Source organism: Oncorhynchus kisutch, linkage group LG14, assembly GCF_002021735.2.
Source record: "Oncorhynchus kisutch isolate 150728-3 linkage group LG14, Okis_V2, whole genome shotgun sequence".
NCBI lineage: Eukaryota > Metazoa > Chordata > Actinopteri > Salmoniformes > Salmonidae > Oncorhynchus > Oncorhynchus kisutch.
In genome coordinates, this window is record NC_034187.2 from 61054212 (window position 1) to 61071913 (window position 17702).

Consider the following 17702-nt stretch of genomic DNA (forward strand, 5'->3'; position numbering starts at 1 on the left):
TTTAGGGTCTGTGTTTTAGTTAGATGTCCAGCTGATCTAGACCAGCGATAGTGAAGTTAGATGACAAGTTAGAAAGATGGATGGATGATGAGGTGAATGGATGTGTGTGGTTGGGGGTATGGGGGGATGGATAGTGTGCGTTGCATAAATGGTTAAAAAGTAGTCTAATTTAAAGGTATCTATCACTGTGTTGTCACTGTCATTTAACAAATATCTTTACCCCTAAAACGTTTGAATAATTATTTCAGTAGCTACTATTTTTCCAAAGTATTACAATGTAAGTTACACTACCCTAATAATATATTGTAGAGCGTGTATTTTCAACAGAATTCCTTTACAGTTCTGGAGGCTACATTGATTCCTAATATTTTCCCCCTCCTGCATTGCTGGTTCAAGAAAATGGCCTATTCACAGGTCCCCTTTTCCACGTCTCTGATTTCTCCGCCCCTACCCCAAGATTGACAGCCAAGCAGCCTAATCCTCACAAAGACTAACGGGATTGGCAGAATAGATTTTTCTCCGTGAGGAAAACACTTTTTATTTATCACTATCTTTTTAGTTTCGTTTTTTTGTCATTTTCCATTACATTATCAGCGAGGAAACCAGTATTTTCATCACGAATTTCCTCTATTGGTATTCCCCCTACTGTTGACGTTTACGCTTCAACAATGGAATCTATCCGCCCTCAGCGACTTCAACCAGGGATAAGATTTGGAGCTGGATCGACTGGGACCCTACGCTCCTCTCTCCGGCCCGGGGTTACAGTTCCAACCGCACCTCTGCTGCCTCCCCCGGCCTCCCTATGTGCTTCCTCCGGGCCACCCCCGCCGCTTCAACTCCACAGTCTTCACGGCACTATTGGGAGTGCGGGTCTCGGAACAGGGGTGGCTGGATTCGGTCTATGTAATCCAGGGAACCCGGCGGTCTTGAAGGAGGCGGTGGAGGCTGTTGTTCGGAGCTTTGCTAAGCATACGCAGGGCTATGGCAGAGGTAACCTGGAACAAATTAGTCGCAGAATTTTGGTCCTCCGACTTTCCCTGGCCGTGGTTCAAATGTAACTCACCGTAACTGTGATTAAACTGACAAAAGGGATTGAATAGTGTAGTAGTGCATGTGCAACATACATAGTGTCACCAAAACTGCACATCCAGTTGATAACAGTAGGCCACATGAACATACCGAGTTTATGATAGCCAATATTTTGTCCTATCTAGGCTAATGACTACAGGATGCAGTTCACTACAGGATACTGTTTGCGTGCTCATTTTACGTAGCACTTGGGCACTCCATTCGAAATTTGGCACTTCAAGTCACCGCCAATGTTTTAGAGTAGGCATAGCCTATATGTTATACTATCATCCAAAAACCCAATAAATTAAATGTGGGTAGGCCTATTCAATTTTCATTTACAGAAGTATGATGATGTTATGTACTCCTTCATCATTTTGAGTCTATGTGGACTTTTGGTTAGGCCATCATTGTAAATAAGAATTTGTTCTTAACTGACTTGCCTGGTTAATTAAATATGAAATTCGGACAGCTTCAGTCAGTTCAGTGGGTTGTTCCTTGTTGTTTACTTATCCAAAAACATCCGGTTTATATTATATCTCCAAATATGTGCGAAAGCAGTGTTCCACGTTTTAATCCTTACTCATACACAATATTCCACTGTGTCACTTTTATTCTTTCAAACCTGAATACCAAATGAGTCCACCGGACCATATTTAAAGGTAGACTCAGCAATTCTAACTTGAGCTATTGAGATGAGCGAGACGCAAGACTCACACACAGTATCTGTGCAAGTGCACATGTTCGCTTCACGCTGTCACAGCATGTTAGCCATGGGACCAAAACAGCAAGTTGAGCCTTGCGCTTCAATGCTCTTAGTTGTTGAGGAAATTGACCCACTATGCCATTTACTTTCTGCGTCTACGTCATATCGCTGAGTCCACCTTTATGACTCCATGCAGTCTAATGTTAAACTGTGTCATTTTATGTCTCATCCAGTGAACGTGGTGGAAGCCTTGCAAGAGTTCTGGCAGATGAAGCAGTCAAGAGGGGCAGACCTCAGGAATGGGGCGCTGGTGGTGTACGAGATGGTCCCATCAAACAACCCACCCTATGTTTGCTATGTCAGTCTCCCAGGGGGAAGCTGCTTTGGGAGTTTCCAGGTGAGTTAACCTGTGACTGTAGGCTGTCTCAATAAAGTTGTGGGCACTAAAACGCTCCTCGGGTGGAAGGCCCCCTGTATAGTATCTCTGAGTTAGTGAAAGTGCTTGATTATTATTGATTATTATTATTATTACTACTACAGTATAATGGTTTAAAATTGTGTTGGTGTAACTGTATGAATGAAATTCCCTTTGTGGCCATAACCTTAGGGATTTATCCATCTGTACAACTCTACTCATGCACAAATGCTTCTACCTAAATCAATTCTGCCAATCTGACTTGATCTTCCTGAGTACATTGGTACAACTCTACTCATGCACAAATGCTTCTACCTAAATCAATTCTGACAATCTGTCTTGATCTTCCTGAGTACATTGGCCCTGGATTTACAGATCAAATGTCAATCACTGGGAGCCTCTTCTGAACTGTCTTGAGAAATGTCAAGGGAGAGCAAGCGACTAATTAGGCCTGGGTCATGTTTATGGGGGCACCCCGTAGCAAAACGTTGTGCAATTGAAAACAATGTTTATGCAGTGTCTTTGTTTACCAACTGCCGACTGTGCACCCATATTCTGTTTGAGTCAAAAAACACTATCCAAAGAGACTTACCGTACAGTGAGTTCATACGTTTCTAGTATGTGTATGTGATTCCTGTGAATCACAGAAATGTGAGTTTCTTATCGGAGAGGTACACGTAGTCCCTCCCAGTTTCAGTCCATTTTCTTCTGTTTGTTGCCTAATGAACATGACCCGGATGTTTCTGGAATTTTCTCCTCACACTGTTCTGTTGTTTATCTGAATACTTCAAGAATGTGTTAGATTCTCCAGTACTATTGTATACTTTTTAGCCAGTAGTTAAAGGGAGTGCTCATGAGTCAAAAGTGGTCCCCTAAAATTGTGTGCTATGTCACATATGTGCAAAACGTCATTGCTCTCGCTCTGCTGTGTGTGCATGGATGTACCACTTGCTAGCTGTCACTCAATTGACGAGGGGCTGAAGATCATTGGTTGAACTCAAATTGTTAGTGGGCTGGCCCACGTGGGGGAAAAGGGTGCAGCACAGTTCCCAGAAAAACTGTCGCTTTCATGGCAGAAAAATAGCTAAATCGGGGTTTAGAACCCAGTGTACCAATGAGTGTATGCTCGCAACACATCAAACAAATGAAATGCCTTGCTTGGGTGGAGCTCCAGTAGTGCTCACTAGATTAGTGTCGTAGGTGCAACAGTGGGTGAGGATGGCCGGGAAATCGCAGATTAAAACTCGATTTTGTGTATAGAGCACACTTCTGGCAAAACAGAATTCAGTTTTTCCCCTAGTTTGTCTTCCATTTTCTGTAATGTTCCATATGCTAGTTTGCAATAACTCTCCGCAAAATGTTCTCTTTCCGGTCTGAAAACCGTGACAAACATAACACGTAGCACCAACGGGCATGTGAGGGGAGGATTCTTGAAATGTAACATCCAATCAAAATCTTGCCGCAGGGAGCCTGCAGACCATTCAAACTGTTTTTGCAATACAACATTCTCCAGACATCCAAGGGAGGCATGACAACGACGTGATTTTGGAAGGTATGGCAAAGTGAGACTATATCCAGCCCAAAGCGGGAGGTTTAAAAAGAATACTTAGTAGTCGCCAAAGTTCCAGAGCATGTATTTAAACAAATGTCTTGATAAAGCTGTCTTAAGTATCTAATGAAGTGAAGTGGCATAGTAGCACGTTTTACATAGTTTATAACTTGACTAGAACTGTTGAAGTGTGTGTAAATGTTGTTATATACACTGAGTGTACAAAACATTAGGAACACACATTAGGAGTCATTATATTGAGTTGCACCCCTTTTTGCCCTCAGAACAACCTCAAATCATTGGGGCATGGACTCTACAAGGTGTCAAGCATTCCACAGGGATGCTGGTCCATGTTGACTCCAATGCTTACCACAGTTGTGTCAAGTTGGCTGGATGTCCTTTGGGTGATGGACCATTCTTGATACACACGTGAAACTGTTGAGTGTAAAAAAAAAAACACAGCACTGTTGCAGTTCTTGACACACTCAAACCGGTGTGCTGGCACCTACTACCATACCGGTTCAAAGGCACTTAAATATTTGGTCTTGCCCATTCACCCGCTGAATGGTACAGATACGCAATCCATGTCTCAAATTTCTCAAGGCTTACAAATGATTCTTTATCCTGTCTCCTCCCCTTCATCTAAACTGATTTGAAGTGGTTTTAACAAGTGATATCAATAAGGGATCATAGCTTTTACCTGGATTTACCTGTTGATCTCATCCATGAATGTATACATAATTACATACAGTATGAGCCGTGTTCCTATCTGTTAAATAATCCACCAGTATTATTGAAATAGCAATGACTGCTTTAATGTACATTTTTTTTTTCAAATGTTATTTTCAATTCTAAATCATACTAGAACTTAAGCATTGAGCATACCAGAATGTTCCATGGGAAGATTAAATGTTTTGCCATTTCTTCCTCTCCTCGAATTGGCTGGCTACAATGCATACTGTGGTTGGAAACTCATATGGTGGCTCATCTGGTTGTAATTAGAGCCAAATATTGAGTTTAGAAGGAGCCGTGACACCCCTCCCCACATTCTCCCCCTCATCCCATTTGCACAGGGCCTCCCTTGCCTCTATCCTTCCTAACTCTCTTTCTTTCAAATAATAGCAATGAAGTGGAAGCATCGATATTACCTAGACATCATTCTGAAACATACATGAAACAAGATTAACATACATTTCAAGTGCTTAATCTTTCAAGAAAAAGGTCATTATTAAAATTAAATATATATGACTTCCAGGAGTCCCATACAATAACTTGACTCACCCATATTATGATATTACAGTGTTATAAAGTTACAATTTATGCCAATGGCAACATATATTTTGGGGGGACTTGGAAACATTCAGAAAAGTACTAAATATTGTTTTATGCTTTACTTTCGGCAGTTTTGTCCAACCAAGGCTGAAGCAAGACGTAGTGCTGCCAAGATCGCGCTGATGAACTCGGTTTTCAACGAGCATCCTTCCCGCCGCATCACAGATGACTTCATTGAGAAGAGTGTATGTGAGGCGCTGGCCTCCTTTAATGTGAGTGGCATTTAATGTATTTTTCAATGTACACTAACAGAAGCAGTGCGCACTGGTCTTTAATATAATCCATACTGCAGCTCCTATTAAAAGGTCATGTCCTTATGAGGGTAAGATCTTAATCTGATTGGGCTCTTAAGGAGAAAAAGACTGGATGATTGGACTCTACTTGTATTTTACAGGGAAACAGAGAAGAGGCAGACAACCCCAGCACAGGAATCGGGGCATTTCGCTTCATGCTGGAGTCCAACAAAGGAAAGTCAATGTTGGAGTTTCAGGTAAATAGGATGGATCAACGCAAAGTTTGGTTACTTGTGATGATACAGTGGATGTTACGGCAATGAAATGTAAGAAAAGGAAAAGGTTGGACTGTATATGAGGCCAGTTTAGGAATGTTGGTGGCACTATGGTACGTTGGTCAGGATGTAGGAAATTAGGAGATCAGTAGCGGTTTGTGGGTAAAATCACTGTGGAAGCCAAGCCATGAAAAAAAAAAAAATATTACAACCTTTGTGTTGTGATAATTAGGCTGTTTGCTCTATAACCTGTGCGGCTTGACACCGTGATACATAGACCTAAGGACAAGACAATAAGAAGACACAGTGGCTGAATAAATTAAACCACCCCTTTGTTTCATCACAAAACCAGAGAGCAACATCTGTCTGGTGGATTCCACAAAGCATATTGCATGTAACAAACAGTTACAAGACCTACAGCATGGTCAAGCACATTAATGTTTCTGACATTTCAAGACTACTAAACAACTATTGATTTAGAACAGCGGAGACTTACCATAAGTCGCTGCATCCACTATTCCAGCTCCATTCCAACTTCAACATTTCAACATCATCAAATCACCTATGCTTAGCCTAACACAGTGACAACTAAAATATACCGAAATCGATTTAGCCCTATCAACATAAATTTCATGTGCCTGTCCATGGTACTGATTTCTGTGTGTGCATGTGCGTAAGTAGAAAAAAACATGTTGACTCACCCTACTTGTAGAGAAACGCCAAAGCTATCCTCCTTTCTTTCATTTTGATGAAATGGTCTATGAATCTGTCATACAGTACACGCTTTTAGTTTTTGTTGTCCTAGGCTACCTGGCTAAGGTGCTTGCTCGCTAGTCTAACTTCCTTTCATGGGTAACGATGAGCTAGCTAGTTAACATGCCAGCAGCATACCACCCTGCATACCACTGCTGGCTTGCTTCTAAAGCTAAGCAGGGTTGGTCCTGGTCAGTTCCTGGATGGGAGACGAGGTGGTGTTGGAGGGCCGGTAGGAGGCACTCTTTCCTCTGGTCTAAAAAAATAAATATCCCAATGCTTGTGTAGGGTGCTGTCTTTCGGGTGGGATGTTAAACGGGTTTCCTGACTCTCTGAGGTCATTAAAGATCCCATGGCACTTATTGTAAGAGTAGGGGTGTTAACCCTGGTGTTCTGGCTAAATTCCCAATCTGGCCCTCAAACCATCACGTTCAACTAATAATCCCCAGTTTACAATTAGCTCATTCATCCCCCTCCTCTCCCCTGTAACTATTCCCCATGTCGGTGCTGCAAATGAGAATGTGTTCTCAGTCAACTTACCTGGTAAAATAACAGATTTTTTTTTTTGCCTACTACATCTAGCTACATATTGAGCTTCCATCCACTCAGGCCAGGGACACAATGTATGAATTTATGGTTTGATCAGAATCACCGTTATAATCTTTGGCCAGTACATTGAAATAAGCAAAACCACATCTCTAAATCCCTATCTCCATCCATGGCTAATTTAGGAACATGTTTGCTAGCTAGCTAGCCACCAGAGGACAACAACACAACGAGATGCAACAATTCAAGTTTTTTTCTGTCAATGACATTTGGCTTTTGATGTGATGTGAAACCAAATGCAAACTGTCTTCCCTTGAGACTTTTTTTTTAGTGTGCCAGGACCATTTACAGTTGAGCTCATTCAGTTTAGCTCAACTCTGATTGGCTATTATTGTATACTTTTTTATTAAGAGAGGCCAATTGCTTGCTGGCTTCCCTTGCATTCAATGTTACCGGAGGCAACAATATCATACTCTTTTTGACCAGGCGGCATCAGATAGATGGGTTACTCATACAGAGACAGAGGGGCGCTGTTTTGCTCGCTCGGATGCTTTCTCCAGTGAGATACTTTCCGCCTCTCAAATCAAATTGTATTGGTAACATACACATGGTTAGCAGATGTAATAGAAGGAAAATTCCAAACACACAGAGAGACGAAAGATACATTATTTTATGTTATTTAAAAAAATATTTTTCTTGGTACATTTTTGGGGGAAACATGGCTTCCCTTGGCATCCATGAATACACGCCACTGGAGGAGATGGAGATGAGGAATCCAAATACTGGCTATTCTTTGCACACACAGATACAAAGAACACATGGGATTGGTTGGAGAATGTGAAATTATATTATGGTTTCTACAGAACTATAAACAAGGGAGATGCATACATGTTAACATAGACATGGCTAGTGGTGCCAAAACTACTGGTAATTACACAAAGCCGATAACCATATTGTCATTTAGCTTTGTAACTCCAGTTAATGAAAAAATATAAACGTTTACTGATCAGCCCTAAACTATAGCTTAATTTATGATCAAGAAAACCAGGAGTTATTTCTGAGTGTTTATTAAAGTTGGCTGGTTTCCTCCCCTCTGCTTTATGGCTTACCACTCTGGTTTCCCAGGTTGAATGGGGGAAAAGTACGCCGTTGAACCTGATAAATGCAACGGTTTGAGACTCATGACAGCATGAACTAAAGCAGAGCATGCCAGTTTCGGGAGCAATTGAAATAATGTCCATGTACATCAATTAAATTGGGATTTTACACACTTAAAACAGAGATTTGACTTATTCAAAGTGCACTTATCAGGAATGTCGAGGACTAGAGATGGCTGTAGATGTCAAGGACTAGATAATGAGACCCACTACATGAATGAGTGTGAGGACCATCGTGCGTGCAGAAGAAAATTGGAGCAAAACCATGTATTGGACTCTGTGGTTCCAGGAATTTCCTAAGAGCATGTTGGTCTGGCAAACAAATCTGGACAGAATTGCTGGCCTCCAGTCTTTTCATTGTTTGTCATCCAAATCCACTGAATCTAATGCATGGATTGGTCTTTAGGGCTCTACACATGCAAACAAATGATTGCTACTTATTGACCGTCTCCCTCTTTTTTAAATGTAACCTTTATTTAACTAGGCAATTCAGTTAAGAACAAATTCTTATTTACAATGACAGCCTACCAGGGAACAGTGCGTTAACTGCCTTGTTCAGGGGCAGAACTCCAGAGTTTTACCTTGTCAGCTAGGGGATTCAATCCAGCAACCTTTCGGTTACTGGCCCAACGCTCTAACCACTAGGCCACCTGCCGCCCCAGCCACCTCTTAGCTCCCATTACCAGCCTTAAATCATCCAAACTTGTGACTTTGGCATTAAAAACTCATAGCCTTGTGATAATAATCAAACTTGAAATTGTGCTTAGTGCCAAACAGTGCTTTCCATGTGGCGCAGCCACACACAACAATGCTGCTTGTCGACGCTGAACTGTTTTCTTCTTTCAGGAATTGATGACAGTCTTTCAGCTGCTGCACTGGAATGGTAGCCTGAAGGCCATGAGAGAGAGACAATGCTCCCGTCAAGTAAGATCTCATTTGGATAATAGTACTGATTATTGGTATCACTTTATTTCATAGGCCTGTTTCATTTGGTATTTGTCCTGGTGTTAAATAAGACAGTATCAGTATTTTTTTGTATGTATTTCAAACAATTGGTTTTCTGTTTTGTTCAAATGTTTTTGGTTTATTTTGTGTGAAAGCAATGACTTATGACTGTTATGTGTAAAAAGTAAGTAAGTATGTACAGTTGAAGTCAGAAGTTTACATACACTAAGGTTGGAGTCATTAAAACTTGTTTTTCAACCACTCCACACATTTCTTGTTAACAAACTATAGTTTTGGCAATTCGGTTAGGACATCTACTTTGTGGATGACACAAGTAATTTTTCCAACAATTGTTTACAGCAGATTATTTCACTTATAATTCACTGTATCACAATTCCAGTGGGTCAGAAGTTTACATACACGAAGTTGACTGTGCCTTTAAACAGCTTTGAAAATTCCAGAAAATGATGTCATGGCTTTAGAAGTTTCTGTTAGGCTAATTGACATCATTTGAGTCAGTTGGAGGTATACCTGTGGATGTATTTCAAGGCCTTCCGTCAAACTCAGTGCCTCTTTGCTTGACATCTTGGGAAAATCAAAAGAAATCAGCCAAGAACTCAGAAAAAAAATTGGAGACCTCCACAGGCCTGGTTGATCCTTGGGAGTAATTTCCAAACGCCTGAAGGTACCAGGGTTAATCTGTACAAACAATAGTGCGCAAGTATAAACAGCATGGGACCACGCAGCTGTCATACCGCTTAGGAAGGAGACGCATTTTGTTTCCTAGAGATGAACGTACTTTAGTGCAAATCAATCCCAGAACAACAGCAAAGGACCTTGTGAAGATGCTGGAGGAAACGGGTACAAAAGTATCTATATCCACAGTAAAAGAAGTCCTATATCGACATAACCTGAAAGGCCGCTCAGCAAGGAAGAAGCCACTGCTCCAAAACTGCATAAAAAGGCCAGACTACGGTGTGCAACTGCACATGGGGACAAAGATCGTACTTTTTGGAGAAATGTCCTCTGGTCTGATGAAACAAAAATAGAACTGTTTGACCATCATTATGTTTGGAGGAAAAAGGGGGAGGCTTGCAAGCCGAAGAACACCATCCCAACTGTGAAGCACAAGGGTGGCAGCATCACGTTGTGGGGGTGTTTTGCTGCAGGAGGGACTGGTGCACTTCATAAAATAGATGGCATCATGAGGGAGGGAAATTATGTGGATATATTGAAGCAAGACATCAGTCAGGAAGTTAAAGCTTGGTCGCAAATGGGTCTTCCAAATGAACAATGACCCCAAGCATACTTCCAAAGTTGTGGCAAAATGGCTTAAGGACAACAAAGTCAAGGTATTGGAGTATCCATCACAAAGCCCTGACCTCAATCCTATAGAAAATGTGTGGGCAGAACAGAAAAAGCTTGTGCGAGCAAGGAGGCCTATAAACCTGACTCTTACTCCAACTCTGTCAGGAGGAATGGGCCAAAATTCACCCAACTTATTGTGGGAAGCTTGTGGAAAGCTACCCAAAATATTTGACCCAAGTTAAACAATTTAAAGACAATGCTACCAAATACTAATTGAGTACCGGTATATGTAAACTTCTGACCCACTGGGAATGTGATGAAAGAAAGAAAAGCTGAAATAAATAATTCTCTCTACTATTATTCTGGCATTTCACATTCTTAAAATAAAGTGACCTAAGACAGGTATTTTTACTAGGATTAAAAGTCAAGAATTGTGAAAAACTGAGTTTAAATGTATTTGGCTAAGGTGTATGTAAACTTCCGACTTCAACTGTATGTGAGCAAATTTGAATATGTTTCTATTTCTGGCACTTTAGAGAAAAATATTTGGACACACACCTGGGTCCCATGTGGCTCAGATGATAGAGCATGGCACTTGCAACAGCAGAGTTGTGGGTTTGATTCCCACAGGGGACCAGTTTGAAAAAGTATGAAAAATGTATGCATTCACTACTGTAAGTCTCTCTTAATAAGAGCATTTGCTAAATTACTAAATGTACACTACAACGCAGGATCAATGAATTCGCCAGATAACTTGCTTAAAAATTCTGATTAGTTTTTTATTGTTTAGAAAGATGAACTTGAAATGAGTATGGTGTAATTGACTCAACAAACAAAAACACATACTTAAGTTTAGATTTCTTAATGAGAGAATCTATAGTTATTTCTGTTTGTTTATCAAAACTGGCTGGCTAACTCATTGATCCTGCTTTGTAGTATACCCCTCTGGTGTAAAGGAAGGGAAATATAGCTACATCATAACTCAAACTTCTCTGTTCTCAGCAACAGAATAACTGATCAAACTAAAGAGTTATTTGAGAAAAACATTTGCCTGACAGTTTCCATTAATTCCAGCAAGTTTGGAAAATAAAACATATCCCTCGTCCTTACAGACTGCCAGTGATAGTATTTAATTATAATTCAAATGGTACAGCCAACACCACATCTCAGTTCAACTTAAGTACAGAATGGGGCTGAAACTCACTGGAGATAATTGGCTGAGTTACACTCTGGCTTGAGTTAGGTTCCTTCAGCATGACATTCCATCCTATCTAAACCACATTGTGTGGGCTGAATGAATACCTATGAAGTGACTCCGTTCCAGGCAGAGTCGGGTGACCTAAATGTTTGTGTTCAGTCCTCATTATCTCATGCATCTTACATACATAAATGACTTTTAAGGCATAGTCTATGAGCCTTGATCAGAGTTTAATTCAAGTTTGTAAAAAAATGTTTTCCTAGAGTTTAAAACATTTTTCTTTGACTTCATCTGATCTCAAACATTAAAATATTCAGGCTCTATGCACACCTTTAAGTTTTCATCCCCCCCCCCTTCATGTTTGCTCATCTAAAAAGTGGAGCTTTCTGACATCGGTTTTGCATTATGGGGGTCAATTCAGGCAACTTCCAATTCAGTAAATGAATATAAATTCACCTGAATAGTCAAATTGTGCCTCAAACCTGGCTTTTGCCAATCTACGCCATTCAGATCACAAGTCAGAGAGGAGGAAGAGCAACCAGCAACTCCACGATTGGAATAGATACGACTCAGTTGTATTGTGTTTTCTAGGGTTACGGAGTGCTTTCGCCCTGTGTGTCTCTTGACTGATTTTAAGTATTCTATTTGGTCTGGTCTCATGCCTTTCATCTCAATGATTAAGGAGAGGGGCTGAGCCACTGGAGTAATTAGCTCACCCAGACGTCTCACATTCCTCATTTCAAATTATGTTATTGCTGGCAACGCAGCTCACGCATTTGTGGTTCCAGATCGTGTCAAATCCAGGCATTTCAGGATCATTAAGCATAATCTGGAACTCAATCAAACCTACACTGCTAGGATACCAGTACTGTTGAAAAATATGATTTAATGGAGCATTTCTGTTTCCTACCCAGCTAGCCTGAATTTTCTAACGATCATGGCCATGGCGTCAATAAGGTCCATTCCGGCCTAACAACTTTTTTATTTTGCTTTCCCCTAACAGGAAGTGCTGGCTCACTACTCCCATAGGGCGCTGGATGATGACATGCGTACCCAAATGGCTGCTGATTGGGTGAACCGAGAGCAAGGCGTGGCTGGCACCATCGCCCAGGAGGTGGCGGCAACAGATCGAGAACTTGAGGAGGCCAGGCTGGCCGGCCGGGAGCTTCGCTTTCATAAGGAAAAGAAGGACATCCTGATGCTGGCTGTTGGCCAACTGGATGCAGCCAACACTGCCACCCTGCCTTCAACCTGCTAGGTATACGCTGGATTCCAACCCCATAACTTGATTCACTTCCATTTGCCCACGTTGACTTCCCCCTCACAGTTCTCAAAAAGTCTACATAGGTGTGGGAAACATAATAGTAACTCTGCATAGCTTCTACCACATGGCTTTTACATATTCAGCCCGATCAGATCTGCGAGTTGGGAGTCAAGGGCAGATGGAAGGAAGTTGGTTGTCAGTTTGGAATCTGGCCTTAGAGATGGAATGAGGAAAAGTGGCCAATAACCATTGATTGTATAGAGACTTGCAAGGCAGCCATTTAGGAGCTTTCAATTATCTAAGAGTGAGTGTTCTTAGATCTTTCAGCATTTTTTTCCAGCCCAGTACTAATACACCTAATTCAGTTTATGAAGGTCTTGACAATAAGTTGATTATTTGAATCAGATATGTTAGTGCTAGTTTAGAACGAAATCTTTAGGACCAGGATTGAATAATAAGAAGTCATTGAGGTCCTTTTGTGCTGCCATGTTATTGGATTTGTGAAATTCACATGGAATAATGAAATGTTATCATTCCTCTCATTCCCTTTCTATGCTGGTAGACAACGCTACCACATGGGTAAAGTTAAAGCCCATCACTTGCCTTTAATGATCGTACAGGACATAATCACAAGGATATTGTCACAGAACGATCTTTCTCACCAAAATAGACCAATGTCTGTTGCTTAAGCATGATCTATCACTTCATTAAGGACTATGAAAGTTATTTGAACATTTATGTATAGCTCTTACATTACAGATCTTATATACAGAGGTAGGATCTTAATTTGATCACTCTTTTGTTGCTGAGGATTTTCCTGCACCACAGGAAATGCAGATTAACTTTTGTAATTGACATAAATTTACTGAAAACCCACACTAACACACGGTTATATAGTATTTCACTTTTCATGAAGCCTACTTTTGGCCGGATAAAAGCCTTACCACCGCTCAAGCAACATTATGGACTAAAAACTTTCAAATCCTGTTGCTGCAGGATTATTTTGCTGTGACAGCATAGGTCAAATTAAGATCCTACATCTGTAGAGTCTATCATTAGTGATAGCCAGCCTTATTTGCGAAGAAAGAACCGCTCCTCCGACTCAAACTGATGTCACTCGTAAAATAACTAATTGCCTAGCTTTGTTTGCTAGAATGTTTACACGAATGTCAGTTATCCAACAGTTTTTTTTCTGGCCTTGCAGCTTTTAATGACTAAACTTTCAGCGTTATCATTCTAAGTCAGGATCATTTACTGTCACTAAGCCATTTTTAACTCAAACGCACACAAGTAATTTAGCCGATACTGATATCCGGATTGACCACTGCATTGATGCTAACAACTGTTTAAATGTGAGTAATGTGTGCAACACAAAAACAGAGCAAACACAGTGCACAAACGTAAGATTTTGTAGTAATATATGGGATTGCAGTTTCCCCCCCTAACCACAAGTTACTCTCAAGGTAAAACATTTATTAAAGTGTTTTGGCAGCTATACGCTGAAAAGAAAAATTCTAAGGACAAAAAAACATTATCAATGTAGAATCTCCATCATAAATGCTCCATGGAAAGTGTTTTTAGTACGGGACTCAGCTTAATTTTTTTGCCATTATGAAATATGAGTGGATCCTTCTTGAATTATTTTGAATTTATGTTGTTTTGGGGGAATTTCACAGAGGCTTTACCATACCGGTACGAAATGTTATCCAGTCATGCGATGTGCTACTCTGAAATTCTCTTGAAATAGACCCATTTAGAAAACACATTTATTCAGGGATCAGAACACACGGAGAATCCATTCATGTTCACATTGCATACCAGTAAATGCCTATGTCATATCACAATGGCAGCTACAGTAAAAAAATAACGGATGCGAATAAAATGCACCAAACATCACGCTAATGTTGTATCATAGTCCCAATGTCCTCTTGGGTTTAACATTGTATCCTACTTACTATATGTCTCTTGATGGAATTGTCTATGGTATGTTTTTTTTAAAGAAAATAAACAGAGAGAAAAAAATATTTAGCTAACTTGCCCTAACTTTCCTGAATGTAATGATATCCCAATAGCAACAGCAGCGCAAAATAAATTGACGAGATGCCCGTTAGTTTTGGATAGCATTTCCATTGCTTCTTCTTTCATTGACAGTATTGGTTAGTGTTCTTCATTTTCCTACCAAGCCAGGGTAAGGCATTTCCCGTGGTTCTCAAGTTCTATAGACCTGGCACCTGTTTCTACAAACAAAAGCCATATCAATTGAAGTGCAATCCAGTGTATACTTGTCCTAATTAAATTAAGAAGTGAACCTTTTGTTAAAACACACAGCCAGGTCTATTATTATTGGCACCCTTAAAAAATATGAGCAAAAAAAGACAGTATAAAATAAATAATACAAATACTAAGCTATATTTCATGGTAAAAAAAAGGGAAATTAGATTACTTTATGCTAATATAATTGCTCAGAGAAAGAGCTTTAGTTTAACCAGTAATAAAAAATAAAAAATGTAAAGATGGGGGTAAAACACCAGCACCTTCCACTTGCAAGGATAACGACACAGAGACTCTTTCTAAAATGTTTTATAAGATTGGAGAACACAATGGGAGGGATCTTAGACCATTCCTCCATACAGAATCTTTCCAGAACCATTATATCCTCCGTCAGGGCTTATGGACTGCTTTCTTCAATTCAAACCACAGGTTTTTAATGGGGTTCAAGCCCGGAGACTGAGATTACCTTTGCAAAATGTAGATTTTGTGGTCAATTAACCATTTCTTTGTGGATGTTGATGTGTGCTTGGGGTTATTGTTTTGCTGGAAGATCCATTTGCAACCAAGTGTCATCCTCCGCTTGCGCCCAAGTGTTTTTGGCTAAAATGTCCTGGTACTTGGTAAAGTTCATGATGCCGTTGACCTTAAAGGCCCCAGGACCCATGGAAGCTAAATAGCCCCATAACATAAAGAAATGCACCACCATATTTTACCATAGATATGAGGTACTTTTCTGCTAATGCTTGTTTTTCAATGCCAAACCCACAACTGTTGTGCATGGCCAAAGAGCTCTATTTTCATGTAATCTGAACTGTCCTGGGGCCCTTGTTAAGGTCAATGGCATCATGAACTTGTAATTTTAGCCAAAACCCTGGTAGCCTCTACCAGGAGGAGGCTGACACTTGGCTGCAAGTAGATACCTGACTGTATTTGTGTTAGCTATTGGAAATCATATTTCATGAAGTGTCTGGTAGGTGCATTCTCCCATCATGCTTATTTGTGTGAATCATTTATTTTTTGTATTTTTCTTTTAAGTGTATGTAATGGTGTGTTACAGATGGTTTTTATGGCAGTTGTCTGCTCACCATTAATCACGTACATTGTTAAAAAATGTAGTTGTTTAATGTTTGTGGCCCCACTTCTATATAAAGTGTAGCTAAAACAACCAATCTTACATGGTAATTAATTACATTGGCAGGTATATTGTTCACATTGTTGTAAGAGTATGGTTTCTAATTTCATTTTTTTTGCAAATCCAATACTTTTATAAAACATTTTTTTCTACCAGATTGTTAATGTGTACCTACACTGTAATTACACTAAACCTGTCTGTGTAATTACCATGTAAATACATGTTTTAGCGACACTTATTATAACTTGGGACTAATGTTTGCGTGTTATTCCTTTTAACACAGGTTGCAATCTTTTTATAAACTGTTCAAGTCATGTTATTACCCTGCCTTCTCGCTTATCAAGTTGTGCATGATTCATAAATCCATTTGTACAAAATGTGATCTATATAAACTTTGTTTTATACAGTCCTTGTGTATTTTATATGACCAGTTTTAAATTGTTACTTTTTTACTCAATGTAGGTTTCTATTTAGATTTGTATACATAAAATGCAATAAAGCAGCCAAAAACAACCCTCACTGATTCCAATGTCATCCTTTATGAAAGAATTAAAAGAAAAGCGTAGTTTGCTGGAGCACACTTCTTCGTGAAAAAGTCAGTTCTCCTAAAAACCCAGAATCCAAAGGGCCTTTCTACTATCTTACTTCAAGTCCCAGTGTCCTTTTCTTCCTCTTCCCTGATGACCTGCATTAACAGAGCTAAGTTGAGGATGTGGGGGAGGAGGGATCGTTGAAGCCCACAGACACAGTGGGGGTGCTATTACTGCGGAGCCGTGGCTCAGGCACTGTGCCTCCCAGCTGACGGATAGAGTTGCACATAGGACAGGGGTAGTCTGAGAGGCCCTCGATGTCCTTGAAAGCCTGGTTAATGATGCAGCCCCTGCACTGGTCACAGTAGAAGTGTCCGCAGACCAGGCGCTGCAGCCGAGCCTCGTAGGAGATGCAGCTCTGGCAGTGCGGTGGGTCGAGGTCCAGGGAAAGACTACACATCTGAGGGCTGCTCTCCTTCTTGACAACATGTGCCACTGTCGCCTCTGCTGGCGAGCTGTTTCAGGGGGAAGAAGGAAATCAATATTCATTACCTCTTAAGACCTAGCTACCATTAATTTCAGCCTTATAATATATAGTATACACTCCCTTATGTATTTATTTGGACAGTGAAGGTAAAACTTTTTATTTGGCTCTATACTCAAGCATTTTGGATTTGAGATCAAATATTTCATATGAGGTGACAGTACAGAATGTCATATTTTATTTTAGGATATTTAACCGTTTAGAAATTAAGTCACTATGTATCTAGTCCCCACATTTGAAGGTGTCATAAGTATTTGGACAAGTTCACTGTATCAATGTTTCCAAAAGTTTAGTATTTAGTCCCATATTCCTAGCATGCAATGACTACATCAAGCTTGTGACTCGACAAATTTGGATGTATTTGTAGTTTGTTTTGGTTGTGTTTTGGATTATGTTGTGCCCAATAGAAATTCATGGATAATAATTTATTGTTTCATTTTGGGGTCACTATTTTGTAAATAAGAATATGTTTCTGA

The 17702-nt window shown here is 40.2% G+C and overlaps 1 protein-coding gene across 1 annotated transcript; it reads left to right on the forward strand.

Moving 5' to 3' along the window:
* Positions 1–488: 488 nt before the first annotated feature.
* Positions 489–16665, forward strand: LOC109903542 (LIX1-like protein). Its single transcript, XM_020500314.2, has 6 exons — positions 489–990; positions 2008–2171; positions 5142–5282; positions 5465–5560; positions 8881–8958; positions 12489–16665. The coding sequence occupies exons 1-6, from the start codon at positions 669–671 to the stop codon at positions 12741–12743; spliced, it is 1056 nt and encodes a 351-aa protein (XP_020355903.1). The 5' UTR covers positions 489–668; the 3' UTR covers positions 12744–16665.
* The last annotated feature ends 1037 nt before the right edge of the window (positions 16666–17702 follow it).